At 44.0% G+C, this 27,878-nt stretch overlaps 3 protein-coding genes across 4 annotated transcripts; 1 reads left to right on the forward strand and 2 right to left on the reverse strand.

Moving 5' to 3' along the window:
• Positions 1-244: 244 nt before the first annotated feature.
• On the reverse strand, positions 245-9,515 carry znf654 (zinc finger protein 654). The gene is made up of 9 exons (XM_076982534.1): positions 9,344-9,515; positions 8,498-8,643; positions 8,224-8,305; positions 7,691-7,826; positions 7,075-7,277; positions 6,724-6,860; positions 6,076-6,217; positions 1,814-5,795; positions 245-1,554 (listed from the first exon to the last, which is right to left on the reverse strand). The coding sequence occupies exons 1-9, from the start codon at positions 9,467-9,469 to the stop codon at positions 1,544-1,546; spliced, it is 4,965 nt and encodes a 1,654-aa protein (XP_076838649.1). The 5' UTR covers positions 9,470-9,515; the 3' UTR covers positions 245-1,543.
• A 514-nt stretch (positions 9,516-10,029) lies between these two features.
• On the forward strand, positions 10,030-11,171 carry cldng (claudin g). Its single transcript, XM_076983121.1, has 2 exons — positions 10,030-10,165; positions 10,400-11,171. The coding sequence occupies exon 2, from the start codon at positions 10,427-10,429 to the stop codon at positions 11,054-11,056; it is 630 nt and encodes a 209-aa protein (XP_076839236.1). The 5' UTR covers positions 10,030-10,165; positions 10,400-10,426; the 3' UTR covers positions 11,057-11,171.
• Positions 11,172-11,393: 222 nt separating this feature from the next.
• htr1fb (5-hydroxytryptamine (serotonin) receptor 1Fb) lies at positions 11,394-20,949 on the reverse strand. 2 transcript variants are annotated; one of them, XM_076983120.1, is made up of 3 exons: positions 15,097-15,550; positions 14,805-14,973; positions 11,394-13,584 (listed from the first exon to the last, which is right to left on the reverse strand). In XM_076983120.1, the coding sequence occupies exon 3, from the start codon at positions 13,563-13,565 to the stop codon at positions 12,450-12,452; it is 1,116 nt and encodes a 371-aa protein (XP_076839235.1). In that variant the 5' UTR covers positions 13,566-13,584; positions 14,805-14,973; positions 15,097-15,550; the 3' UTR covers positions 11,394-12,449. The 2 variants fall into 2 exon arrangements, with proteins under 2 accessions (XP_076839235.1, XP_076839234.1); XM_076983119.1 differs by lacking the exons at positions 14,805-14,973; positions 15,097-15,550 and adding an exon at positions 20,811-20,949.
• Positions 20,950-27,878: the final 6,929 nt, after the last annotated feature.

A 27,878-nucleotide genomic window follows, 5' to 3' on the forward strand; every position in this document is an offset into this window, starting at 1 on the left:
GGCACGACCGTCCATATCGGCAGTAGCGCCCCTAGTGGACGGCGTGAGGATGTCAGGCCCAACACCTCACACGTCTCGGTAGCCGCTAAGCGATACAAGAGTAATTTAGTAACTTTTATTCTGTGAAGTTACATTGCATACTTGGAGTCGAAGTCCAGTTTTTGTAAACTTCCTACACTCTTCAGCGACAAGTTATGATAAAGTGGGATTCATTTTGGAATAAACAAAAAGATTTTATACTTTCATATATGCATTTTATTATTTTTTTAGGACAAACATTTTGATATACAAACCCTTGAACCCATCCCAATTATATATACCATTTTAATTTTTTTCAAACATTTACATAAGATAGAAAAAAATAATAAATAAGTAAATAACTGTTCCTCTTTGGAACAGTTCTGACATGCCTCTGTTGAGACAATATTTCTTCTCTTCATAATTCTGTTTAAAGAGAAGTCCTTAAGCAGGACACAACATCAATGCTTTAGGAAGTTGTATGACTGAGACACACACAGACGCGCACACACACACACACATAAGCACACTCTCACACTTTAATAGTTGAACCCGTCATTGAGATGGAAGTGCTAAGAAACAGCTTGGCTTTGTTGGTTGTACACGATTTGGCTAATACGTGGTCCAGCAATTACACGTTTTTGTTATTCCTTCTTTTGTTATTCCTTCTTTACACGTTCCACATCCATGCCTTCATATATTCATTTGGTAGAGTATTTAGGTCAAAAAGGTATCTTGCTGTTCTTATTTTAGATAAAATTTCACACAACCTCCATGTTTATGTTTGAGATTAATGACATAATGAAAACTAAATATAAAAAAAAAATGTGTTCACAGATTTAAAATACAAGTTTCTAAATAATTAAACTGAGTTTTCTCCCCACACATGCCAGAAATATGCTGGATTGCAGAGCCAGTACATCCGCATTTATTCCTGAAATCAAAGTCAAACCGATGAAACGGGTCAAAGCACGCTACTGCTCCCGAAGCCCTCCTTGGTCCAAACCAGACTCACTATGTCTTCCAACACCCAGAGAAAAAGCAGTCAGTGGGAACAAGAGAGGAAAGCAAGCCCCTCTTTACCAGATGAATGACCTTCTTAAATCAGACAACTGTGAACTGTAAGGCTACCAAATCTGTAAGCTTGGGTACATTACCAAGCCCCCCCTGCCCCCTTTTTTAAAGAAGTATCGTTCACAGGCTGATCAATTTATTCCTGAAACTCTCTTAGTGATGTTGAACAATAGGACAAGATGCTAAATTTTGGTATCAACAATTGAGATTTAGCATCAAGGTCAACAACATATCAAAGAATCTAAGCAAGAGTTGTCCAAATGGTAAAACCAAGCTGAACTGTTAATTGCTAGTGAGTTTTACACTCAACACTCTAAATGAAGTCATTTTGTGTCAGGGCCTCTTCTTCAGACTCTTCAAAATGACTTCAGAATGTCAATAGCAGCTTTCATCAGCACTTCAAATGGACTCTGTGTCTTTGAACACCACTTTTACAGAAATGTTGACATCTTCAGGAAGCACCTATGAACAGACAAAAGGGCAGAGGAGTTAAAGACATCATCAATTCTAGGCTGGGTTTAGACTACAAAGAACAGCGCTCACTTCAAGATTCTCCCCCAGATTTACACAATCGAACATGTGTCCATCACAGTATTATTTACTATACCGCATCCATACTTGACTGTCAAATGACAAATCTGAAAGCAGTTTGTGCGAGACTTGTACAAAGCAGACCAAAGCACATGATGATGTGATTCATCATACACACCAACTCACTCACTTTCATCGTCAGAGTCGAAACCGAAGAGGGAAGTGCATTTTCCTCTGTGCGCCTGAAGCTCTTCCTCGGTGTCGAAGGAGGCTGAGCACCGTGAGCAGCACTGCCTCTTCGTCGGGATGACCACGCTCACAGTGGAGCCCTTGGGGCTCAGGGGGGGACCCTTCCAGCGCTTCGGCATGCTGATGTAGGACTCATCCAAGTACGCCGATGGTGGAGGGCGGACAAAGGGCTTGTTGCTCATTTTCCCATATTCCATCTCCTGCTCTTTCGAAGCCATGGCAGCAGGCTTCTTAACACAGGCTTCTAGCGCATGCTTGCTGTGGCCGTTGACAAGCTTGGGGGTCTTGGTGGCGTAGCTCACCGAACCTCTATTTAACATCAACCTTTCGTCCTCTACGTTGACCGGTGTCTCTTTGAGAAGGACTGGCGGTGTTGGAGAAGGAGAGGTCGCAACGCCTTCAAGCATTTGCATCACTTCTGTGGGGTTAGAATTTGGGCTTGAGGCTGTTGGGTTGATCTCGACACCTTGCTCGCGTTTTTTAACATTGGAGGTTACTGACTGGTTCTTTCTGGGCACGGCCTTTTTCCGTACTTGCTTGTAATGAACCCTTTCATGGATGTACAATGACTTGGTGTTGGCAAACTGCTCTGCACATCCAGGAAAACCGCACACCGCTCTTAGTGGATGATGGTCTCTCAGTATGTGATCGCCGAGCGCCAGCCGTGTTTTAAACCTCTCCCCACAGTCAATATGGCAGCATGGGTGCTTGAGGTTACCCCGATGAGAAACAACATGGTCAAAAAAGTGCTGAGGACTCCAGATCCTTCTAGTACAGAAAAGACACTTCTCCTTCGCAAGGTTGTAAAAGAACTCAAGGGCTTTTATGTCACCTGGGTGGTTAATAAGCACGTGTGAAAGCACAGGGGTTGGTTTTGTGTGGTATGTGCATGCTTCCACAGGGCACCTAACAATAGCACCACCTAGCTTCTTCCTCTGCATTGGATTTGAGATTTCATTCAGTTCCGTTCCATTCTCCTGATTTATTGCATTTGCCACAGCCGCTGCAGTATTCTCTTGTTCAGATCCGTCTGTGGGATTAGTAGTTCTAGCACCTTCCTTCTGTTTCTGATCAGTTCCGGCCCACTCATTCTGCCCACTGTCTACACTTCTTCTTTTTGCAGATTTACCATCCTCTTTCTGGTCAGCAAGCCTGTTCCTTTTTTTCTTCATCCCAGGTTTCTGTACCACTGTTGGGTTTGCTCTGTACATATTAGTGCAGTCTGCCTTTTTCTGGTCAGGCTCTGACCCAATCATATGCTCTTGCTCATCGTGTTTCTGTTTTGTTATTGGTGGTACATATTTTTCACCATTTGCTTGATGGTTCTCTTCCTGAACTTGCTTCATCTTTCTCTTTTTTCCAGTTACTCCATTCACTCTGTGAACAAAACTGTCCTTGGAGCCTGAAACGTCTCCCTCAGTCATTAATGGTCTAGTCTTCGCCTTCCTGGTTAATCTTGCCCTAAGGAACTTTCCCTTGGACTCTGACTTTCTAACTAAACCTCTCGTTAAGTATCGTACCTTCATCTTAGGAATGTTCCCTTCATCCTCTTCCTGTTTCTCCTCCTCCTCACTCTCTTCCAGGTCTTGGGTGGATCCAGACTTATTTTTGAGCTTCTGTGTCAATGTTTCTCCGTTAGCATCCAAGATATTGTCCACCTTGTGCCGAGGTGAAATCTCCCTTCTAACGTTCAGCTTCATCAGCAGTTTTGATTTGATTTGTGCAAGTCCAGGTCTCGTTTTCTTTGCCAGCGCCCTGGGGACAGTTTGATCAGATTTCTCAGACAGTTTAGTCAAACCCTCTTTTAAGTCTTTTATGTGCTTTTTAAAATGACACAACGGGTTAAGATCATATTTGGATGAGTGACAAAACATGCACTTTCTTTCAGTCCGATAATGCCATAAAGCGTGTGTCAGAACCGAGGAGTTATTACATTCTTCATTGCAAAGTCCACAGCGATGCAGAAGCCGCACAACGGTCTGAGGACTGTGTACGGGAGCTGATGTGTTGGTCACCGCAGGTACGTCCTGGTCTTCCTCTGGTGCTTGAGGTTTCTCTTCTGCAAGTGAAGCCAGAGTCTTGCGCTCACAAGCAATTACTGATGCGTTTTCAGAAACACGCATCACGTCTTTTGGTGCCACAGGTGCTGCGTTTTTGTGACCGTCTGGTACTGTTTCGGGGGTAGACTTAGTGTCAGCAGTTATTGGAGGTGCAACTTCAGGTGCGGGAGTAGTGTTGACTTTTTCGAGTGCATGTTCATGGACACAAACATTGTCAGTTGCTTTTTCTGTCCCACTTTCAGATGTACAAATATCAGTAGCTTTGTCAGGTATACCATCTGGAGTAGAAACTGCTATTTCTGGCGTATTGTCAGGTGATGGAATAGTGCCAGCCACAGGCTTAGTGGTTTTATCTTTGGGAGCATCAACACTACTGTTTTCCAGTACTCTGACTATACCATCTAGCACTAAAGAATTGTCAACAGATGTAACTAATGGCTGTTCCTGACCGGGATACATCTCTAAACCAGATCCCTCACTTTTGTCAACAGTGCCCTCTACAGGTGCAGACACATGGAAAAGTGAAGTTGCCTCAATCTCCACCTGTGCATCAACCATCATTGGCTCACAAGCATCGTTTACAGGTGTACAGCTCTGAAAAGGACTTTCCTGTGCAACGGTAGGGGCTGACATTGAAACTATATTGTCAGTCAGGACATCATTCGAAATTCCCTCTTCTTCAGGCACTTTTGCGTAGTTGTGGAACCTTCTAACAAAGGCAAGATCATCATGCAGCCAAAGGACAAACTCTTCAGTGTTCCCTGCCTCGTCATCCCACGCGGATGTTGATTCTTCAGACAGCAACTGAAGGAGAGAATTCGGAGCATCAGCATGAGGCTGCATGGGAGAACCCTGACATGGAGTTTTAGATTCCTTAAAATTGGATTCTGTGGTCAAACTCGCTTTACAGACTGGCCAACCCTGAACATCTGGAGGGAGGTCAATTTCATTATCAGGGTAGGAAATCTCTGTCGTGATTTCAATGACTGGTGTTTGAACTGAAATATCTTTTACTATATTTAACTGCTTTGGCTTCCTCCCTGGTCTTTTGCCTTGTCTTGGGGCACTGTTTTCTGCCTGAGCAGCCAACTCCTCCAGGAGCCAGCGGGGTTTCCTGCCCCTGCGTTTTAGAGTCTTGTTCTCCACTTGTCTGGTGAGAAACCTTTGGTGTCTGTTGCTCAGCTGTCTGGCATGGTTCTGCGCCAAGTCCAACTGCCTGAAAGAACGTCGGACAGGACAGAGGTCCGGATCCTTCATGATCTTCGGTTTCCTCCCTCTCTTCTTACGTAATGGAACTGTTGAGGTTGTATCTTCAGAAAGAGGTTTGACCTGGTTGTCTACAGTCTCGGATTTGTGTTTGCTAGGGGACTTTGCCATCTCTTCATTAACAGTTCTTTCGGGTTCCGTGTGGCACTTGCATTGATCTCTAACGCAGCATGTGGGCGTCCACCGATCCTCTTCCATAATTTCACAGAGGGCGTCTGTAGCTTCCTTTTCGCTCATGAGCTTAAGGCAGTTTGTTCTGATGTTGAGGAGGCTCCAGAATTCAGGGTCGAAGCACAGACCTTTTTTCAGAATCCGAATCAACTCAAAGCGGACGTGGTTCCCAATCGGACTGGTGTCCAGATGGTACTCCTGATCAGGGTGATTGTACAAAAGGAACACAGTCTTGTAGGCCTCGACTGTGCGCTCCAGGAAGAACACGAGCAGGGCACAGGCTCTGCACACTTCCAGGTCATTGGGAAGCAGGCATGCAATGGTTTTGTAGATGAGAGACTTGGTGACTGTGTCATTTTTGAGGTCAGTCTGAAGAGCGTGGGCACAGAGTTCTAAGCAAAATGTCAGCCCATCTTGGCTCAGCTGCTATAAACAAAGACAAATAACAGTGTAAGTGTAACAGAAACACTAGATAGCACAATACATTAATTACTGACAAATAACAATTAAACATACTTATTTGTATGTTTATTTTCATATTTCAGAAATGTGCATTTACCTAGTCTTAAAACTAGGTAGATAGGAATAAATGAATTTTCTATTCATTTCAATATTTCCCAGTTTGTATTAAATGTACTGTATAAGGCAATGTATAAAGCAAAACATCCTATTAATAAAATGCATATATTGTGATACATTTACATACCTCTGCCAGAATCACCTTGATAAATGGAAACATTGCCTTTATGTTGACGGCTGACAGAATCATCACTTTGCATTCCTCCAGAAACTCTTCCCTGGAGGTCTTCATTCTGAGGTATAGTTTACACCATATGAAGACCAAATCCCTGAGAGGAGGGGAGGGGGGGTTCACCACATGCATATTAGTATACCAAGATCACACTTAAGGTCATTAAAATGTAGTGTTTTACATTTTAAGATATTATCTATAAAACATATACAGGGTATCTGCACATTTTTTAATCTCAAATTCAATGACTTTTAAGACCTTTTTAATACCTCTCACAAGGTATTAAAGTTCACATCGCGATTCGGCAAAGTTCACATCGCGCCAGAACAACTGAACACACACTTATAATAATTTAATGCCTCCCCTCATAAAATTCCAGACATTTTAAGACATTTTTAGGCCTTGAATATGGAAAACTAAATTTAAGACATTTTAAGACTTTTTAAGGACCCGCGGGTACCCTGATATATATGAAATAGGAAAAACAGATAAACAACATTAAAAAACAAATATTGCTGAAGGACATATGCTCACAGTTTGCCAGCCATTATGGTACCTTGCATGTAGTTGCTGACTCACAGGCTGGGCTGTTTGGGGACTCACCAGAGGTAGCACATGTCTCCACTTGAAAGCCGCTGCAAGAGGAAACTCCTGCTCAATCCCAGCAGCAGCTCTCTATTCTCCTCCTTCTCCACCATGCAGAGAATCTCAACGGCGTCCTTCCCATCAATCTCTGCCATCTTCACATCCAGACAAAACAGGCACACAGACAAACTAAACCTGGTTCTGTGTATCAAGAGAGCTACACAGCCAACATTCAACATCATAAATTCACATGCACACATTTACTTATTTAGTCTTTGTAATCGATCCACCACTCTCGGCCAAGTACCACGGCTCCGTTACACGCCGGGATAGCGAGGAGCCGAAAGAAGCTCAATTCCATCGGCTCACCTCTTTCAACAGATGCCCTTGCTCGGAGGCCTTCCACAGGCAGCTGAGGTAGGCCTGCTTAAAGAACAGATGTCGTCCGGTGGTCAGGTGCCGACTGCACCTGTGGGCCAGCGCCATGGCCTCCCGGGTCCGCTCACATGCCAGCAGATAACGGACCCGAAGCTCAAAGAAGACGGACAACTCCGAGCTCAAATATCTCTCCACTGTGAGACAGACAATATCCAATAAGCAGAATGTTTGCAACCGCACAATTTGTTCTCTAGAACACCCTGAGATTTGTAAATATGGACACACAGATAGCAATCACAAACATACGCACCCAAACAAACATTAGAGCACATAAATCAAGTTTGAAACTCTTTTCCGTTTGTTTAAGATGGGGAGGAAAGTGTTTGAAACTAAGTCAGAATCAAAGTGAGTTTAAAAAATGACAAAGATTGTTCTTATGCCGAGTCCTATTATTTATTCTTAATGAAGCCAATGGAAGCTAAATGAATGTGGGTGAGAACTGAAAACAGAACAGAAGTACTTGAAGTCATGTCAACTAAACTGTACATCCAGGCATCATGTCAGACCAGACATGGAAAGGGCCCAAACCAAACTGAACCAAACAAACCTTCCTCTTGGGGTTGCTCCAATTCCTTTAGGATGCTTTGTATCACAGGGTTTGTCCATGGCCCCCCTTCTCTGATGATCTGCCTAACTTGCAGGAGGTATACATTCTGGTATCTCATTAAACTCGAGTGGCATTCCTACAAAAGCAGACGAGGGAAAAATGAGAGGATTTAGGTCTACAAACACGTCTGGGGACAACATGGTTTGTAGGAAAAATAAAGCATCTCGACGACCAATGTCAACAGCTATATGTAAAAACAGGATTCAAATGGTTAAAGTGTATGGAGCAGAAAAGACATTCAATGGAATAAAGCATGTAAAATCAGTCTGGCTATTTACTCATTTATCATATGTATTAATCTGGCCACAGGTGGTTAAGGGCTGAAAGATTTGAAAAGCTGCTTCAGAAATACCAGCAACATATGGAGAACCGATTTGTGATGATAATCTCTTTTTATGCTCACATAAATAATCTTAACTACTCCATCTTTAATATAAAGCCTCTGTAGGACATGAGCTCAGTGATGGAATTACCTGAAATGAGTCCAGAATATCTTTTAAAGGGTCCTCTGGAAATTCATCTTTACCAAAAAATAACAGCAGCTCAAAGACACTCCTATAAAGGAAAAAAATAACTTCAAGCACTGATTTCTTAGTTACTAGCTAATACAAATAATGAAAAAATATATGATGCTTTTAAAAGTAACTGGTCGTGAATCCATGAGGTTGGCTACCTGCTGCAGAATTCAACACACAAAACTAAGCGCGTCAAGTTATGGGTGCAATTATATCAATTGTATATACTCACAGGGCAATGCTGCTCAGTGTGTAGCGCACGTGTTCACAATCAGAAGGGAAGGAGGCAGCGCCGTGGACAAACGCACACAGAGCACTCCTCAGAACCTGGAGCTGAGGCAGGGGCACCTGCCATCTTCCTGTCTGTTCCTCCACCAGCTAGAGAGGAAAACAAATAAGGAGGGGATGAGATGGGGACACGAGAGAGGAGGAGGTGGAGAGAGAAAAAAACTGTACAGACTTGTGTTTTGTGCTCCTACAGTAACTCTGCAGGGCACTTTTGTGCTTGCCCTGCACACAGTTTTAAACTTTTAATGGACCACCCAGCAATGTTGCACAACTCGGGCAAAACGTGCGCAAAACACTCACGGCTGGATCAATTCTTTGAGTAAATATCGCCACAGTGTGAACGGGGGTTGTAATAACGCAACCACCAAATGTCCACCGAGTTTTCACACGTCTCTACACTCTCTGCTGGGCTACCCAAAACAACCCAGCTAGCCAGCTTAGCCAGTTTAACTGAGACCGACTATCGCAGTGTTTCTGTTTCACTGCTTGTTGTGGAATGCAGACGTCGGCTAAGCTAACCAGCTAATAATAGGCTAGCTACACACAAGGAGGCGGAAAATGACATCTCGACTAAATAAACACCCGCTACTTCGACATTTGTACACACTTGTTAGCTTCATAAGGGTACTAGCTAGAATATTTTAGCTGACAGTGGGCCCCAGACACGGGGGGAGGGGAGTCCGCTGGCGAGCTAGCTAACGTTAGCAAGGCTGCTAGCTACGTTAGCCAAAGCTGTGTTTGTTTTTTCTCGTGCGACCGTCCGGCGTCTTCGCGCGACTCGCCGGCTCACCTCACAAAACCTCGCGCAGTACAACTTGCTCTGGAGTCCGCGCTCGTCGTCCGCGCTGGCGTTTAACAAACTCTCCAGTTGTTTTTTAAACCTGTCTAACTCCAATTCGCTCTCTTCTTCCGCCATACTGCTCGTCTAACCCAGCGCGTACAACACAGACCGCAAACGTTACCGTCGACCGAACCCAACCGTCCTCGGAAACTGATTGGTAGTTGACCTGTCAATCATTGCAGAGAAACGGGGCGTGTGCTTCGTTATTGGGGATCATGTCATTTCAATCATATCATAGCCCACATGTTCCCTTATTCTGTATTATTTGATTTGTCAGAGTGGAAATCATTTTTGTACGTATTTGACCGCCCCCAAGCCCCATTTAATCTTCTATGATTGTTCTGTAAGAAGTTGTGTTCACTTTTCATGTTAGTAAAAAACGAATACACTTTATCATTCTTACCTTTTCAAAACTTTACGTCTCAACTACGGATCTGTAAATTTCACTCATTTAATGTTTCGACTTCACAAGTATGCCTAATCATTTTACCTACCACTGCACGTGTCATGGTAGGTCATGTGACTTAACTCGTTTTTTCCATTAACCAATCAATGGTGGAGATTCATTATTATCGCAATATCTATTGGCCGCTGAACGTGCACGAGGAGGTAGTGGTGATATATAAGTGATGCGCGCGAACACGTAGGATTAGTAATACCTCGTTTGGATGTAGAGTATAGGCTGTACGGGTTAGGCGTTTGGTAGTTTATATGCTTCTTGGAGTTTAATGTGTTGGATTTGACTTGCACTGTAGCAATTTTTGGTTTGAAGTAAGTAGTGTTCTTTGAGCAGTTAAAGGATTGTTTAATGTATTTTAGTTTTTTAAGTATTAAGCATTGTCTATAAATTACTGCTGAAACATTAGACCTATGTGCTTCCTGTGTTCTGTGAGCTAATTTGCTGCTTGTTGGATGTGAAGTATTAACCTCTTGTGCTGCCCAATGATAAGATGTTTTGTAACCTTGTACATCTCCCTGTTCCCCACCCCACCTCCCTCTTCACAGGTCAGTTGGCTGCGTCCAGTAGGTACCATGTCTGCGGGGCTACAGATGCTTGGTACTGCCCTGGGGATCCTTGGCTGGCTGTGTGGAATTGTGGCCTGTGCCCTTCCGCTGTGGCGCGTGTCCGCGTTTGTGGGTAGCAACATCGTGACGGCGCAGGTGATCTGGGAGGGCCTGTGGATGAACTGTGTAGTGCAGAGTACTGGTCAAATGCAGTGCAAGGTGTTCGACTCCATGTTGGCTCTGCCGGCGGGTACCCAGGCATCGCGGGCCATTCTCGTCATTGCGCTCCTGGTTGCTCTGGTGGCCATATTGGCAAGCGTTGCTGGTGGGGAGTGTACCAATTGCATGGAGCGAGGTTCTGCAAAGTCCTGGGTCGCTACGGGGGCCGGGGCTGCCTTCCTCATCGCTGGGCTTCTGAGCCTTGTGCCACCAAGCTGGTCGGCCAATGATGTGATCAGGGACTTCTACAACCCACTGGTGGTCCAGTCACAGAAGAGGGAGCTGGGGGCAGCCATGTTCATCTGCTGGGGTGCAGCCTCACTCATGGTGATCGGGGGAGCACTTCTCTGCACGTCTTTCCCAACGGCTATGGGGAAGAAATCGGTCCAGTACAGACCAGCATCTCGACCCGGCAAGGAACATACTGCTTATGTCTGAACATGCCGAGCTGTTTGGTCTGGTGTAACTTCAGACCTTCTGTCCATTTTTACGTGTAGGTTCTTAATTATGTAAAGTGCAATTTTTAAAAATAAATTTGTGGAAGTTTTAATAATGCTGTCCTCCTGAATTACTTATCCAGCAGATGGTGGTGTTGTGTTAGCATTTTGAGACCATGACAGAGTGTCTCTCAAACGGGTATTTTTTTTTCCTCCCCTCTTTAAACTTTCCCTATTGGATCTTTATTCAAACAGAAGTGAATAATGGTGCAGCAGGTGTGATGTAGAGCCACAAGCTCTAATGTGATCAAGAAAGATTCACTTGGGTATTTGGGGGGTAAAGTTTAATGTCTGCATTGTTGGAGATATATATTTCAATAAATTCTCTTGCTTAGAGGGTTTGTTTTTTGCAGTGCAATACTTGGATTTGATTTTAAAAAGGAATAAAATCCAAACATCTGGCTACTTAAAAGTATAGAGGCTGCTAGTTATGGCTGTGTACAACTGCTTTTTTTTTTTTTTTAAGGCATTAAACATCAGAGCTTGAAACTACTGGCTATGGGAGAATCTCTGAATGAAAGCAGTAGCCAATTCCTACTATGTACATGGCACACATATTACAATTACCAGAATGTTTGCAAGGTTTAACATTAGCGAAATATCTGGAGCAGGCCAAATTGCATGTATTTCAAATTGTCACACAGAATGGTACCACAAATGCATGACTACATACCAAACCTAGTAACTCTGCTTCAAAAAGAGAGCGCAAGTCAAGGCTTGCTGACGGATGGACACATGATGGCTGAAACCCCCCAGAAACCATCATAAGACACTACGCCACCTCTTTGGTCCAGTCTTTCTGAAATCATCAGTGATCGTGGTACTCAAGATGGCACAGCTATTGTGACATGATCACAGCAAATACACAGAAATACATATTGGACCAATGATTGCATTCCTAGACAGTAAACCTTAATGTCTCGAGAAAGCATGTAGAAGCTTTCAACCTACATTGTTTATTCCCAAACTGTCAAACATGATGGAAGGACTATTTTCTCACAGAATGGTCCAATTTTCCACTAGTAATTATTCAGAATATGTATATCAACATTTCATGAAGGCCCGAAGCTCTTCGGGAGACAAAAGCCAGCCTTACTCCTTAATATTGACAAGCTTAATATATTGTGTTGTTTCTGTTGGTCTCCCCCCTTCAGCGCTGGTTGTAATTTAATAGTCTGAGCTGGGAAAATTCCATTTTTATTTCTCTCCCCAATCAGTCTAATTTAAAAAATAAAACCTTACATATATATTTATACAATTGGCAAAATGTCTGCAGGATAACATTACCCCAACACACTCGTTGAGGTCATACATCGTTCCAAATGCAGCGGTCTTCACCGCTGGATACAACAGAGGGGCAGGAGTTTCTGGAAGGCCTTTTTGAAGTCCTCGTTGAAGATGGTGTATATGAGCGGGTTAATAAGGGAATTCAGGTACCCGAGCCAGGTAAGGAAGTCGGCTAGCACGGCTGAGGTGCTGCAGGAGGGGCAGGTGTTCACAATCACCTCCTTGAGGAAGAAAGGCAGCCAGCACACAACAAAAGCCCCGAGGATGAGGCCCAACGTGAGAGCCGCGCGCCTCTCCCGGACCCCGGGGGCCCGACGCACACTGATCAGCCTCCTCGACGTGGGCGTGATCTTGATACGCTCTCCGTCCATGGACGGCTCCGAGAAAGACTTCTCCACGGGGCTGAGCGTGTCCGGGCTCAGGGGAGCGTCTCTGTCCGCACCGCCGCCCGCCAGCATAACGCTGCTTACCGTCTGCTGGACCAGCCGGCTGCTGCTTCTCCGATTGCGTAGCATCTGCGCGGCCCGATAGATCCTGTAGTAGAGCACCAAGATGAGGGTGAGCGGGATGTAGAAGGCCCCGAACGTGGAGTAGACGGTGAAGGCCACGTGGTCGTGCTCGATCAGGCACTCGGCGACCGCGTCGGCCCCGCCTTCGACGCCGGACTCGGGGACCTTCCTCCACACGAGCGGCGGGAGAGAGACCAGCACGGCGAGCACCCACATGGCGGCCACGGTGGCGGCCGCGCGGTGAGACGTACGCTTGCGCGAGTAGGCCACGGCGTCGGTGATGGCGCGGTAGCGGTCATGGGCGATAGCCGCCAGGTGCAGGATGGAGCAGGTGCAGCAGGTAACGTCCACGCCCAGCCACAGGTGGCACATGGCGGATCCCAGCACCCACGTCTCCTCCGCGATGTACACGATGCTGATGGGCATCACCAGGACAGCCACCAGGAGGTCGGTCACAGCCAGGGAACAGATCAGGTAGTTGGCAGGCTGGTGCAGCTTGCGGGTGACCAGGATGGCGGTGATCACCATGGAGTTGATGATGGTGGTGGCCACAGCTAAGACTGAGAGCATCAGGGAGAGGAGTGCCTTACCGAGGCTCAGTCGACCCACAACACCATCTGACAATTCCATTGTGGAGCAGTTTAGGAGATCCATGTCCTACAGTGAAATCCAGCTGTAGTAACAGAAGAGAGATCCTTTAGATGAATGAATTAATAAATAAAAAATCCCAATTGCAGAAATTACTTTGGTTAGAGCTTTCCTAACACAGGTCTATTTTGTTCATCTCTTTTTTCAACATTGACAGTTTTTGGATAACAAAAAAACCCATTAGAAACAACCTATGAGAAAGAAAACACCAGAGCAGAGGCACAAGTCTGTGTCAGTGGGGAATTACTCCGTAAAAGGTAAGAGACATATCCTCAAAGCTGCTTAATGCAGTGCTTTCACAGACTAATGGAGGTTTTTGATTCGTACTATTATCCATTAAAGAGCTTGAAAGGTTTTCCTGCTATCTATTACAAACCACTGTTTGACTGGCACAGGTCAGACTTTGATACTGGAGCCCAGTGTCATACACTCATTGCCATCTTTGAAGTCTATATGTATTTGTGTGAAATGCCATAAGTAGTGCTATGCATCGTGTCGATATGCAGAAATAGGTGTAATTTTCTTTCAGGTGTCAGAGACTCCGAAGGATAATCCACAGAGTAGAATTGCCACAAGAGAAAATGACAACACATTAGCACACAACAAATTATTGGCATTATCGACATTTCAAAATAATACAGATGCTAACGCTGAGCAACAAAGCCCTAGGAAACAACAAGACGGGTTCTCAGATTGTGTGCCCCTTCAAAATATTAGTAGCATTTCGTTAAAAAAAAACGGTATGTCCCAGCACGACGGTGCTGAGTCATTCTCTCAAGCGCATGCAGAGCCACTTGGAAAAGAAGTACAATACTCAACATGCAACATGATGTCAGCTGACTCACTAGTCCTCCACGCCCACGCTCATCTCCACGAGGTGTTAGAGAAGATTACACGGGGCCAACTATCACTGTTGTAGGTAATCCACACTTTCATTCGCAGCGGATAAACAATATTGTGAGTCGCACCACGGTCGTGTAACCGATAGCTTTCACCTCAGTGAGGAGAAAGGGCAAGACATACGGTTTGGATAGAGCCGAAAATGTGGGAATCACAACACAAAGAGATTGACTTAAAACCTAAAATACAGGCTTTTGCTGCCTTCCTCTCCTCTGTATGAGGAGACACTGTGGGTTATTCGTGTGTATTGAGCGCTATTTTGCCAGCCATCTTCTTGCTCAGTACTCATGCCAACTCATTTGTTTGTGTTTCATGTTCCGCATGTTCGCCAAAGAGGAAACTCACCAGCTTTCTGCCCAGCGCTCAGTTTCTGTGAAGTGTTTGATAACGTGCTAGGAGAGTTCCCTTGGATACACGGTGACACGTTTGGCCCTGGACCGTTTCAGCTGTTTTCAAGTCACACGCCTTATAATGTGATATTGAGATGCGTCGGGTTGAGGTGCAGCTGCACTTCCTGAGTCATATGTATTCAGAACAGGTTTCAGACAAGACGGCTCCTATCAAAATTTCAACATGCTGTATTAGTTTGCCCTTTCTCCCCCCCTCCAACAACCCCCCCACCCCGCCAGCATCTTACCTTCATGCCAGATGCTGGAGCCCTAACATTTAATCCTCTTACAACTTCACAGTTCTTCACATCTCTCCCAGCACCGTTCCCATCAAAATTAGGGCATGTTTCACGCAGTCATTTTTGTTAAGCAAACGATGCACCTGTAAACAACCTTCAAGTTTTCTTTTTCTTCACCAAACTCGAGTAGGACCTTTAAACTATTCCTCGACATAATTCTGGTTCAATCTGCACATTAATAATCCAGGTTTATAAAAGCAAGCCATGAGCTCATCTGTCAATCAATAAAAATACAATTTTTCTATGCAGTTTTGGGTAGCTGCTCTTCACACCAGTGCAATGACATCATGATGATGGGATGAGACGAAGTGGTCAAAGGTCAAATGGAGAGAGCCACCAATACAAACCCCGGACCACAGCAGACAGCGACATCACGTTAACCCACCATCTTGTTCCCTTCCTGCTAGAAACACCTCTTACTTCCTGTGCCTCTGGCAGCTGGATCCCACTGTTGTAATCAGCCTAATTAGCCGTCTTATTAAGTCTTAATTCTTATTAAGAATTTCTCCCCGCTTTTTTCTTCTGAGCTTCCGTTAATTCATCTCGCCACAGACATACGCAACACTTATGCAAGATCTTTTTATTTCCGTCACATGGGGGGTGATTTTGAAAGTAAAAACTGAAATGAGGAGGTTTATCTTAAATGACAGCGGGATGTACAGTAGTTATGCTTTTGCAGAATGCTGTTGTACGAACCGTCCTCCACAGAAGTCCCCAAATGGCCGAAGTGGGGTTTCATTTATACCAGCTCATTGGAGGCCCATGAAGAACATGTTGAGTTTTGATTCATGACACTTCGCTTGACAAATGATGACCAAGAAAAAATTGAATAAAGGTTAGGTGTTTTCATATCTCATATAAAAGAAGCAACTGTTTTATTACCTTGCTGCCTCATTTGAGGTTTGCATCAGGTTTGTACAGAGGTGGGACCATGTATCTCTTAACAGTGTTTCTTTATCTCTGCTCCTAAGTGACACATCTGCTTAAAAATCCCAGGCCATGTAGCCTGACACTGATTTCTGTCCTCCAGGAAGGCCATAAAATTGAAGGTAACTGCAAAGAGTCACCGTGAATAAATAAATCAATAGCTTCCTCACTTTAGGAGTTTTTTTTTTTCTATTCCTACTCTCTTCCTAAGCAAATGCTTTATTCCATGAGAATAGTCTATCAGATTATTCCATGCTTATGCACTATGGTGTTTTCATGCCTGTCAGCTGCCATAAATTACTCTGAGCGTAAAAGAGCTTTAGCCCACATCCCAAACAAATAAAGGTCAAATTAAATTTAAAAACAGACAAATAAGATATATGGGGGGCAACTTACAGATGATAGATCCTGTATTTTAGACATGAAGAGAGAAAGTATCACAGTTAAGTGGGCACTAGGCAGCATATATCAGTTATGCTTGCCTACTGAAGAAATAATCGTGGGTGATGAAACACAAGAAGGTAAATATGATGGCACCAAAAATGTGCTTCAGTCCCCATAAGACTATCAAAGGATGTTCTCGTTCTTGCACTCTGTCACACCCAGACACAGTGCTGCGGGTAGAGAAGCTTGCTGCTTCGTCTTAATGCCACACTTTCCATCAAAACTTTAGCTCCACTTTCCAGGTAATGCAAAACATTTGAAGTCATCACCGCACCTTATATAACCGAGGGGAGACGGGCAGCTGCTGTCGGGGAGGGGAGGTCGAGACGCGGTCGGGACGCGATCGGGACACGATCGGGACGCGGTGAGCCCGATGTGCGGGTGATCCCTCGCACTTCGGGGCCGGTGCCGCAGAAGCAGCCAATGAGCCCGTTGGGTGTCGGGCCGCCGGCAATGCCTCGGGCTGTCAGCAGGCTGGCGGTGGCGGAGAGAATCAAAGACCCATCACCGCCAGCTACCGTTACACAAATCCCAGCCGTTAGGGCTACGTGAGAAAAGGCAACAAAAAAAAAACATATTTGTGATTAGAACAAAAAGGGAGAGTCCTGTCGAGTGACTGGGGTGCAACTGCATCTTCTGGCTCCACAAACACATGCTTCCCCCTCTCTGATCCCCAGGTAGACCCAGATGGGACAGGGTCTCACGTAGGCCCACTTATTCCCATATACATCCTGAAGGACTTCTGAATGATTTACATAATACCTTTTTTGGCTACTTCATGAAAATGATCTAACAGGTACAGTTGGCAACAGACTGCTACTCTAAATTATGCTAATGTACTAAATAGTTACAAGCAGCAATGGTGTTCTGGTTCAAAATCTTGAACCCAGGTCTTTGCCATGAAAACAGGTAAACAACAGCTATATACACATCTGCACAACACATGCTGAATTTTATACGGTGCACTTTTATGTATGCCATATTGTATTACGAATACGTAACATCATTAAATACTTTCTCAGCTCTCAGTTTCATTCATTTCTTAACTGCACTTTTGACGATCAAGCATCTTCCAGGATCTAGCACTTGGGCCGTACTGGCAACTTAAAGTGATTCACTTTAGTTCTAAAGTGATTCTCTTTAGTTTAATGCGATTCTCTTTAGTTGTAATTCTTAACCATAACTAGCCATCGGATTGACTGCTTCCAATCAATATTAAATGGTAGGTGGATCAAATGGGTTCTTGCCCTTCACCTTCAGACTCGAAAGGTTTGGTCGCTCCAGTTTGCCTGAAAATTCCTGCATGACGGCCACTTAGCCAGAGGGAGCGCCACGCTTAATTACATTTGTGTCCGGGCACTTATTACGTTTCATGCTATCAGCACTCATCTCCGTCACTTCCTGAGGCCAATGAGCATCTAACCACATACGTTCACGAGGGTAGACGCTGCAGATCATCTTGAGGACTTCTAATCTCCCTGTTTCCATGAGGCGATAAGAACAAGAATCATTTTTAAACAATCCCCACCCCTCAAAAAATCCTCATTATCCAAGAACACTTCGTTACCAAAAGAGGCTTCTGTGAAATTCAGACATTTTTTTTGTCTAGACCTACAGGACTGTTTAATCACCAGATATTTTAGGTTCGTTTAATTCACAACGAGAAACTTTCAAGCTTCAGCCTCCTAATGATGTGTGTAAAAGAGTTAACAAGAGTTGCATGGATAAATTAGTAAAGTCACCACACACAACACACAACACTCACGGAATAGCTGTGTGTAAGAGATGATTTTTTAACAAAGCAGACACAGGGAGCTGGAGCAGATATGATCTGGAAACCAAAGATCAAACATTTCGTATGTTTTGGTGCCACACAAAACATGCCTGCATCAATTATGCGAACCTTCTCTCTCAACCGAACTGAACCGAGAGACCTAAATAACAATACTTGAGCAATTGATCCTTTTATCACCGGGATATGACAGACTCTTTATATGACTAATAAATCACCTACAAAACAACATGGTGAAAAGATGTCTGGATGCCACGACAGAGTGCAGTACATCAACCCAAGAACACACAGGCGCACAGACGCGGTGCTCTCGGTCTGTCACTGACACAGCGTGCTGTACAAAAGGCCTCTCGCAGTTATTACATTTCGAGTCATGTTGTGGGACTGTAACCTTGCGAGATGAAGCGCTGGCAACGTTTTCTTTTTTTTCCCCCGCAAGGTGGGTAAAGGAAAGCTAATTCATCATCCACAACGGCCCAAGGCTGTTATCTGTCATCAGTAACAGAGCCGCGCACACTTAATACGACTCCTTTCTTAATAAGCGCGTTTGACCTTTCCCATTCCAATCGCCCACAAACAGAACGAGCGTAGTTGCTCTTCACTTGAAGTCTCTCCTGGGCTTCGTCAGCAGGAGCCGCAGGAACTTAATCAGGTGAGAGGACGGAGCCCGTATCGAACCTACGGCTTCCCTTCATTCCTCCAGGCAGACCTGGGTAATCAATCTTCATGCTTAAATCAGGTCCTCCATCTTTGGCAGCTTTAGCTACGTCGCAGGCCGGATGGGGGGGCTCGCCGGTTATGAGTGTTTTCTGCCTTCTTCAGTGTGTTGGAGGAGCAGCATCTCAGCACGTCATATATATTCTACACGCATAATGCGGCGAGGACCTCTCCAGCCTCCTGTTCAGAGCGTGACCCACAATGCAGTGCATAACCGGGCTCTTGGTGTTCTTGGCCTATGCTTCTGGGAGACAACTATGAGAACCGTGGTGAGCTTCACTTTACATCCACATTAGGTGAACTCTATTAGATTCTGATGTTCTGCACAAAGTGCCCCATTTCAGGGGTCTGTGTAAAATCAGACAGATGGCTGAGAACCATCTGAGGGGCCAGCTGTCCGATCTTCATGGTATCCTGATACGAGGGACTCTGTCTTATTCAAAATATACGCGAGAGAGCTTAGAATGATATCACTCTCCATCTGCTTATGTACAGCACTGTACAACGAGAGGAGAAATGTACTAGCAGAGAGGTCTGTACTCTGTCATCATGTTGCATGTATTATCGAGTAAAAATCATTCTTGGGTTATGAAAACATGCTGGCTTGATGTTTTTTAATAATCATAAGACCACATTTGAGCCATAAGACCATACCAGTCATTTTGTAGGTTTTAATTGTATTGGTGCCTAATTATTTGGCATAACGGTTCTTGTGGCTTTAAAATATAGTAAATGAAATGATTTACTCGTAGAAGTTTAATTTGGAATCTTGATATGTGATGGTTTTACTATGAAAGCAATGCAGTAAATACTGATTCATCTCTAAACTCTGCGTGTGGTCCACTGTGTTGTATTTCAGCTCCAAAAGTTACCTTTAAAAGGTACCAAAATACGAGTGAGATGAATTCCATCCCACGCTGAGTGCTAAAAATATCCTAAAGATGCTAGCGTTTTTAATCCTCAGAGAATCAATCTAAAAACAAACAAGCAAAAACATGCAACCCGAACACCCCGCGAAAGGCTTCTGTTCAGTTATGCGGCAACCGGTGTGCGTTTCATCGACGGCTGAGATGATAGATCTCCGTCTTCCTCATGAATTCTAGCAACCTAATAAGTGCTGATGGCAATAAAGCGGGAAGGCTGCAGTAACGCTGGCGTCTCTGATTTATGTTGCCAGTCTGTGTGAGATAGCTGCTAAAAGAATTCTTTATTGTCAGTCACGTTGAGGGTGAACTTGTGCTGTCACAGCGGAAACTGTGGAGTGTGCACTTTAATATGCTGCACGGCGTACATGCAAGATGATGTTCGTGCACGAGGTGAGGGACTTGACGAGTTTAACGCATAATAGGTAGCAATGTCGACTGAAGGAAACAGCATATCTGCAAATACTACCACAGACGCACAAGACTGAAACAACAACATGATCTGGCCGGTTTGAAGGAACCTGTTTGACGTTAAGATCTATTACTACAATTTTTAAAAACAGAAAATAGTGTAGGCTAGAGATAGCGGGGCATCTGTAGGATAACTTCACAACTTCACAGAATATGCTGATCTGTTTGAAACAGACGACACAAAGTATGCGTCTAGTTCAGTTAATAGCCTACCTTATTGAAAACGCATAATCTTATCCAAAGCAATAAAAAAGGCACATTACTTTCTCCCATCCAGTGGAGTTACTGTTATCTTAACAGAAAATCAAGATTTAAATAAAAGTTACATTATGACAACCCCCTCCCCCAGAAATATATTTCAGTAATGCTAAAGTAGTAGAAAGACTCACGCGTGTCAGGTCAAATGAATTCGATTGCGTTCCCTCGACTCTGTGAGAGAATGGGTTTTCAACGTTGTCTTCACCGTGAATGCATTGGAATTCATCCCTCCGCGCGCGCAGTCCACGGAGTACCGTCGCTCTTGCGCTTCCTGCGTGCACGCGAGGGAGGGGTCACGGGGGAAGCTGCTCGCGCTCATCACCTCAGAGAGGCGAGAGGAATAACGCCGAGCGGAAACGTTGGAACCCGATATGAATTCATTCCTCAGGTCTACTGCTTTAATTAATACCACTTTTAACTTCTCATTTTTAGGGAATGTAAGTCAAATAGTCTTTACCTTGTATTAGACACACTAAGCGCTGAATTTTAGGCTGAAAATGAGAAATGTAGACTACAAAAGGTCATAAATTGATTAATATAGGTTAAAGCATAACATTTGGAAGAAGAAATCCAGATATCCCATTTAAAAATAGACCTATTGCTCAGAAAGCTGAGTTTAGCAGCACGCCTGCATACTTTAAGATGGCTTCTACACGCCCCAGGGCTTCTGGTGTATATTTTGTGAATTGTAGTGGAGGCAGGAGCCTTCAACCGCATCTTAGTTATATAACAGATGAGAGGGCGTCAAAAGTATCAGATTATCAGCTTAGCCTTGGACATGTAGGCCTACCACACATACGTTGTCAATATATCAGTTCTGCAATCATATGATCAGATTTATTTATTTATTTTGGCCTTGCCACTGTTCACACTTCACAGGTAGAAACCAGAAGGTCTTGCTAATATTATGTATGAGCACTCCGGGAGGTATGGCGATGAAGAAAATAAGATATAATGGACACTGATGAATTTGGTTTTTTGGTCACCATTATTGAGACACACAAATACTGGTTAAAGTGGTGGAAGATGCTTAACAGAGGAAGGGAGAGAAAGCACAGGAGAGAAAATTGTGTGTGTGTGTGTGTGGGTGACTCAAAAAGAAGAATGGGAGAGAAATAAACAGTTGAACAGGTGATCTGGCCAAGGGAGAGAGAGGAAGGCTGTGTCCTGGCAACTGGATGAAGCTCTTTTATGGTTTGTTCCTTCTCTTCCTCCATCAGTGCCCTCTGAGCAGAAAGTCACTGAGTTCCTGACATGCAGATATGGTCAGATACTCACGTGACACAAGAGCATTACTGTGTTTTTATCATCCAGTGACGTTCAGTGGGGCTGTGTGATGGAGGCTTTACAAAAAACATTTCTTAAAACATGTACAATAAGTGTCTAAGCTCATATCTATAATTCCACACTAGATTCTATCACTATCACACACACACACATACACACACACACACACACACACACACACACACACACACACACACAGGTAAGCAGAAGAGGCCATCAGAAAATGGGTGTTAGTACAAACACCTCATTAGCATTTACTTTAAAAGTTTGTCTTGCTTGTTCATTAAATACAGACAGCTGCCTTTTTTAAAACAGCAGTCACAGAACTATGGCACATCCAGGCATTGAATCCCAGTATAATTTTCTGAAATAAATGGAATTGCTATTAGCATGAAAAATGAAATTTTCCTTTGCCTGTGTAAGGACGTTGGAATGGGCTTACAGCATGTAACACTTTTGTTAGTCTTGTGATTAAAGATTAGGCACAACAAAAAGAAACCAAATTTCCCATTACACTGAACCCAATCGAAACATAATTAGCAAACTGGTCTGAAAGGAAAATGAAGAGATTTCTAAAAAGGAGAAGATAAAAAAGAGAGAAAGAGGGAAAAAAGAAATAGGATGTCTCAGTGTCTCTCAAATTGTGTCATGCACTGGATTAATGAAAGCTATTTCATGTGCCGTGCTGGGAGGAGATAAAGGTGGACTATTTCAAATTCCCTGTCTGCTTTGAAATGGTTCATATCCAATATACTATATTGCTCTCTCTACAGCAGCAGCAAGGTGGAGAGATAGTGCCTTGTAGCTCGCACCTAGCGCTGCGTTTGATCCTCATCAGCTGAGCTTACACTGCGCTCCTGGTCTCATCTGTTTTCCCACAGCATTCTAACCCCCTTTCCCTTCATCCCACACACACCAAACACACACACAGACCCTCTTAGTCATCTCTGTCTGTGAGAGAAGGTGTGCATAATGGTATATCTCAATGATTCTGTTCTCTCTCTCTCTCTGCCTGTGTTTTTGTTCAAATGTAGTGCTCATCATGTCATCAAGAGAGAGGAGTGTATTAGTGTTGAGGAATCCAGGGAAGAGAGAGGCTAGTGTATTAGTGCTAATCATGTATTCAGGGAAGAGAGAGGTGAGTGTATTAATGTTCAGGTATTCAGGTAAGAAAGAGTTGAGTGTATTAGTGTTCATCGTGTATCCAGGGAAGAGAAAGGTGAGTGTATTAGTGTTCAGGTATCCAGGGAAGAGAGAGGTGAGTGTATAAGTGATCATCATGTATCTAGGGAAGAGAGAGATGAATGTATTAGTGTTCAGGTATCCAGGGAAGAGAGAGATGAATGTATTAGTGTTCATGTATCCAGGGAAGAGAGAGGTGAGTGTATTAGTGTTCATGTATCCAGGGAAGAGAGAGGTGAGTGTATTAGTGTTCATCATGTGTCCAGGGAAGAGAGAGGTGAGTGTATTAGTGTTCATCATGTATCCAGGGAAGAGAGAGATGAATGTATTAGTGTTCAGGTATCCAGAGAAGAGAGAGATGAATGTATTAGTGTTCAGGTATCCAGGGAAGAGAGATGAGTGTATTAAGTGTTCACGTATCCAGGGAAGAGAGAGAAGGTGTGCATAATGGTATATCTCAATGATTCTTTTCTCTCTCTCTCTCTCTCTCTTAGTGTTAGTCTCTCTCTATTAGTGTTCATGTATCCAGGGAAGAGAGAGGTGAGAGTATTAGTGTTCAGGTATCCAGGTGAATGTGGCTATTGGACAAACTGGACTCAGCTTGTCAGCTCCTCTTTCATCCCGATTTTTATGGCTTATAATTTCACAGCAAACCAAGACCCAGATGAGCTCACCTTGCACAGAGCCTCACTCTACACTCCCTAACAGGCTTTGTAACGTCTGTGTTTCTCTTTGTCCATGTATCTGTCCTAATACAGATCCAAGAAAAATCAATAAATATTAGATACATATGTATTTTCATTTAGGAGAAAAATTGCATTCATAAAACAGCCATTACCAGTAAAAGGGTGCTTAGAATTCGAAGAGCATAGCCAGAGGAGGTATACTGATAAAACTTCATATTGATTGATATAAAGGGATAAAGGTTTAAGAAAAAAGTGGGCAGGAGGGTAAAAGGTCTTTGATCCGAGTGTGTTTTGATTGGAGCTTTGTGAGAGATGGTTTATTAAGGTGCTTAACAGGTGAGGCTCTGTCAGCCCAAAGATGTTTCAATATGTCGGCTTTGGTTTTGAGAACTCAAAATCTAAGTTGAAAATAAAATGACTCCCGTGGGTTGTATAGTCCGTGCATTGATCAGAGAATATCAATAAGGTTAGGCTTGCACTACAAAGCAGAAATTGAATCTGCACCCAAGATGACTACAAGTATAGCCATCTATTATATATATTTACCATAGTCCATATCCATCCACCCATCCATCCAGTTTGGACACACCTAATTATCTATCAAAATATCAAAATAATGTAATATCATATGACCCATTCACATGTATGCTGAGCTTTTGTAGGATGAGGGGCAACATTTTGAAGAGGCAATTAAAATGAATTTAAAATTTCATTAAAATTATAACTTTAATTATATACTGTATACACTGGAAAATAATCATATATAGGCCATCAACATTAACTCTTAGAACTTACATTCAGTCCAAAGTGTGGCCAAACGTTTGACTGTTAGTGTAAATATATACTTTATGTATATGTTCTGACTTTACCATCACCTTTTTGGCATTGTAATTAAAGCTCTAGTCAGAACACATTGGCACAATGCCCAGGACATGACCAGAGACGCCTCACCCCTGCAAAGCTAACAAGAGGGACAATCCCACTAATAGCACAGAGATGCGGCATGAGACGCAGGCAGGCGTCCTAATGACAGCGGCATTGAGATAATGAAGGGACACTCGTTTGTCTTTTTGTCACTTTTTCCTCAAAGAAATGCCATCGTTTCACCCCAGGGAGTTCAAGACTCTGTTCAAGTATGGTTATTTATTTTGTTATCTTTCTATACTTTTGATAAGTGGGGCACACACACACACACACAAAGACGCACACACACTCTGAGATATATGCTTGTGTGCATGCATGCACACACACGCACACACATAAATATACAGCAGGCTTTACAAGTGTCTTTCCTGCAGAGCAACACGCCAGATTTATGCGATAAAGTGATGAAATGTTAAAGGGCTCTTGTGCAAGTATCAGACCACCACCTGGAACATTATAAGTAATTACCAAAAGGCTGATGGAAACAAATATGACTTCATAAGCCACTGTTGTCCCTGAACTCTAGCATAACAATGTCAGACATTTCCAAAAACCCACCTAATAATGTATTCTCGGCAACTAAGGTGAGGAAACTGACAACGATCCAGAAAGCCTCCCGGGATCCAGAAAGCTTCCTTCTGGAATACGGAGGACAGTTGCCAGTCGCTCGCTGCATTAGTGGCAGGACTGGATCCAGTCCCAGGAGCGCCACCGAGACCGAGGTCCTCTGTAACGTCCTCTAGACCCATCCCCGAGTCATAAAAGTGCTTCACCACTCCCTTCCTGCCAAGCAGGTCGCTCTTCCTCCCTCTCATCTTCCTCCCCCTTGGCCTTTCGCCGGAGCAGGAGATGGACCGTCGCATCCATTGTCCATGCCAACCGACTATACGGTGCAAAACGGAGGCAAAATGCCAGCGTCTGAAGGAGAGGTCAGTCCATCCTGGTTAGATATGCGTACTGAGGAGGACTGCAGCACCTCTGGCTGTCTGTGTAGACTGATAAACTCCGCCAGGTTCCTTCCTCATACCTATGCTTCTCAAGCCTGTAACTCACTCACACGCGTTTAGCAGGCAAAAGCTCCTACACCAGGCAGTTATTGGTGCTCCAAGTAAGGGTGCCACTTAAGATTAGTGCTTCGCCTCAGGGCATCAATAACGCGATAACACCTTCAATACCATCAGTAACAACGCTTTCTCACAACGGAATCCGATACGTACCATTCTAACTGGAATCCGATATGTACCGTTCTAACTGGGAGCACATTTGTATTCTCCCCCGGCAGCGAGATCGTAAACCCGGCGCCGAAACGGACCGGCGAAAGCACAGCGTCCGTGCCGCTAGCAGCTGCCGCCCCAGTCTGGCCTTGAGCTCATAGCATGCGCATCGCTGACATTCTCCATGTGCACTCTTCTGCTTCTCAGTATCAAATGCTGGATTGTTAATACAAGGCACAGGGCTTATGGCTCTGCAGGCATCCATGATGGATGGCTCAGGCCCAGACTGTCGAAGGCAAGGATGGCTGGAGCTTCCCTTAAGGGCTTCAAGAGACCCATTTACATCTCCGAGAGAGAGAGAGAGAACAGGGGGGAGGCCCAAGCCAAAAACCGCTTCAACATGAGCCCTAAACCATCACCGTTAAGAAACCTCTGAGGGGTCTTCCGACTTGACGTTCTCCGTTATCCTTCCACAGCTGGACTGGTAGGGTGTGTGAGGTGTGACCCAAATTAAGGATTTTAGTGTGTGTGGGGGTATGGAGGGCACCACATGCATTTTCCTTCCATCCAAACGCGTGTACACATGAGCCTACGTTAAATCCACGCCTCTTGACCATCTCTGTCAAAAGAAATAAAAACACATTTTCCTCAATGCATATTTCTGTGACACACACAGAAGGAATGTTCGTGTCTGTAGGAACGTTGTGTTCCTACAGACCTCTGATGGCAAAGGGTAAACAAGGATGACTCAGACATACGTAGCATTTTTACACAAATTCTACTCTTTAATGATACTCTTCATACTCAAAAACTAATTTTAATTATCTTGTTAAATGGGTGTGGACAGAGCAGGCAAATTCTGATGAAATAATAACCCATTTTGAGAAGGCCAGTAAACCAGCTCCCAGACAATCAGAAGTACATGCAATGCCTCATCTTAGATGGGTGTTTAAAACAAGCTCCTCTGTGATCTTTAGATTCATTGATCTCAGACATTAAAACATTATCTGTTAAGTCATTGATCCAGCATTTAAAAGCAGTAGTGATGATGAAAGTTGTTACAGTTGTTTGAAGAACATATTCAATTAGATTGCGGTTAAAAACAACCTATGGATGAACTTCAAATAGAACGTCATCATTTGATCTCAGGCTCAATCTAATATTGCTAAACCGTTAGTACCGGTAATCTAACTTCAGAAGTGCTTTAGTACTTTGCTCGCACAGCTAATGAAGGTCTAATGAAACACATTCTGTGTACATGTCTATAAATATCCTGTCTGTCACCATGCCTTCATTAGCCACTCCCTTTTATTTCTCACTGGTCAGTTCCTTACAAGATCACGGCTGCCGTGACATGGGGCATGGGACAGCCATTGGAAGGTTGTGGGTTTGATTCCCAGCTAGGTTAGGAAGTGTTGTTGAGCATTGCACTTAACCCCAGGTGCTCCCTGGGTGCTGGACTAGCGCTGCCCACCACTCTGGCCAGGTGTGTTCTCAGCATTTAAAAGTGGAGGGAAAATTCCAATCGGTGTATAGTCACAACTTTAAGATTAAGCAGGAAGTGTCCACTGATGAAAGGGGGGGGGGGGGGGTTTAACTCCTACTGCACAAAAACAGCTATGCTCTGTGCCATGAATATTCGATTCTAATAAATGTGAGGATGCATGTTTGTGCCTGCTTATTATACACTGACCATTCATACAAAGGTTTTTCATAATTTGTCTTAAATTGTAAAACTCCAGAGGCCATCCAGGCTCACTAATCACTAGTGCTGTCAATTCCAGGTGCCGCGATTAAAAGTCCTCACCAGGATTTTGCTCAAGCTTGCTAGATTTTCTAATTAGCAATCCAGGTAAAATTAGTGGAATTAACACAATCCAGGAAGCCTGAGCAAAATCCTGGTGAG

The sequence above is a fragment of the Brachyhypopomus gauderio genome, chromosome 20 (assembly GCF_052324685.1).
Source record: "Brachyhypopomus gauderio isolate BG-103 chromosome 20, BGAUD_0.2, whole genome shotgun sequence".
In the NCBI taxonomy this organism is placed as follows: domain Eukaryota; kingdom Metazoa; phylum Chordata; class Actinopteri; order Gymnotiformes; family Hypopomidae; genus Brachyhypopomus; species Brachyhypopomus gauderio.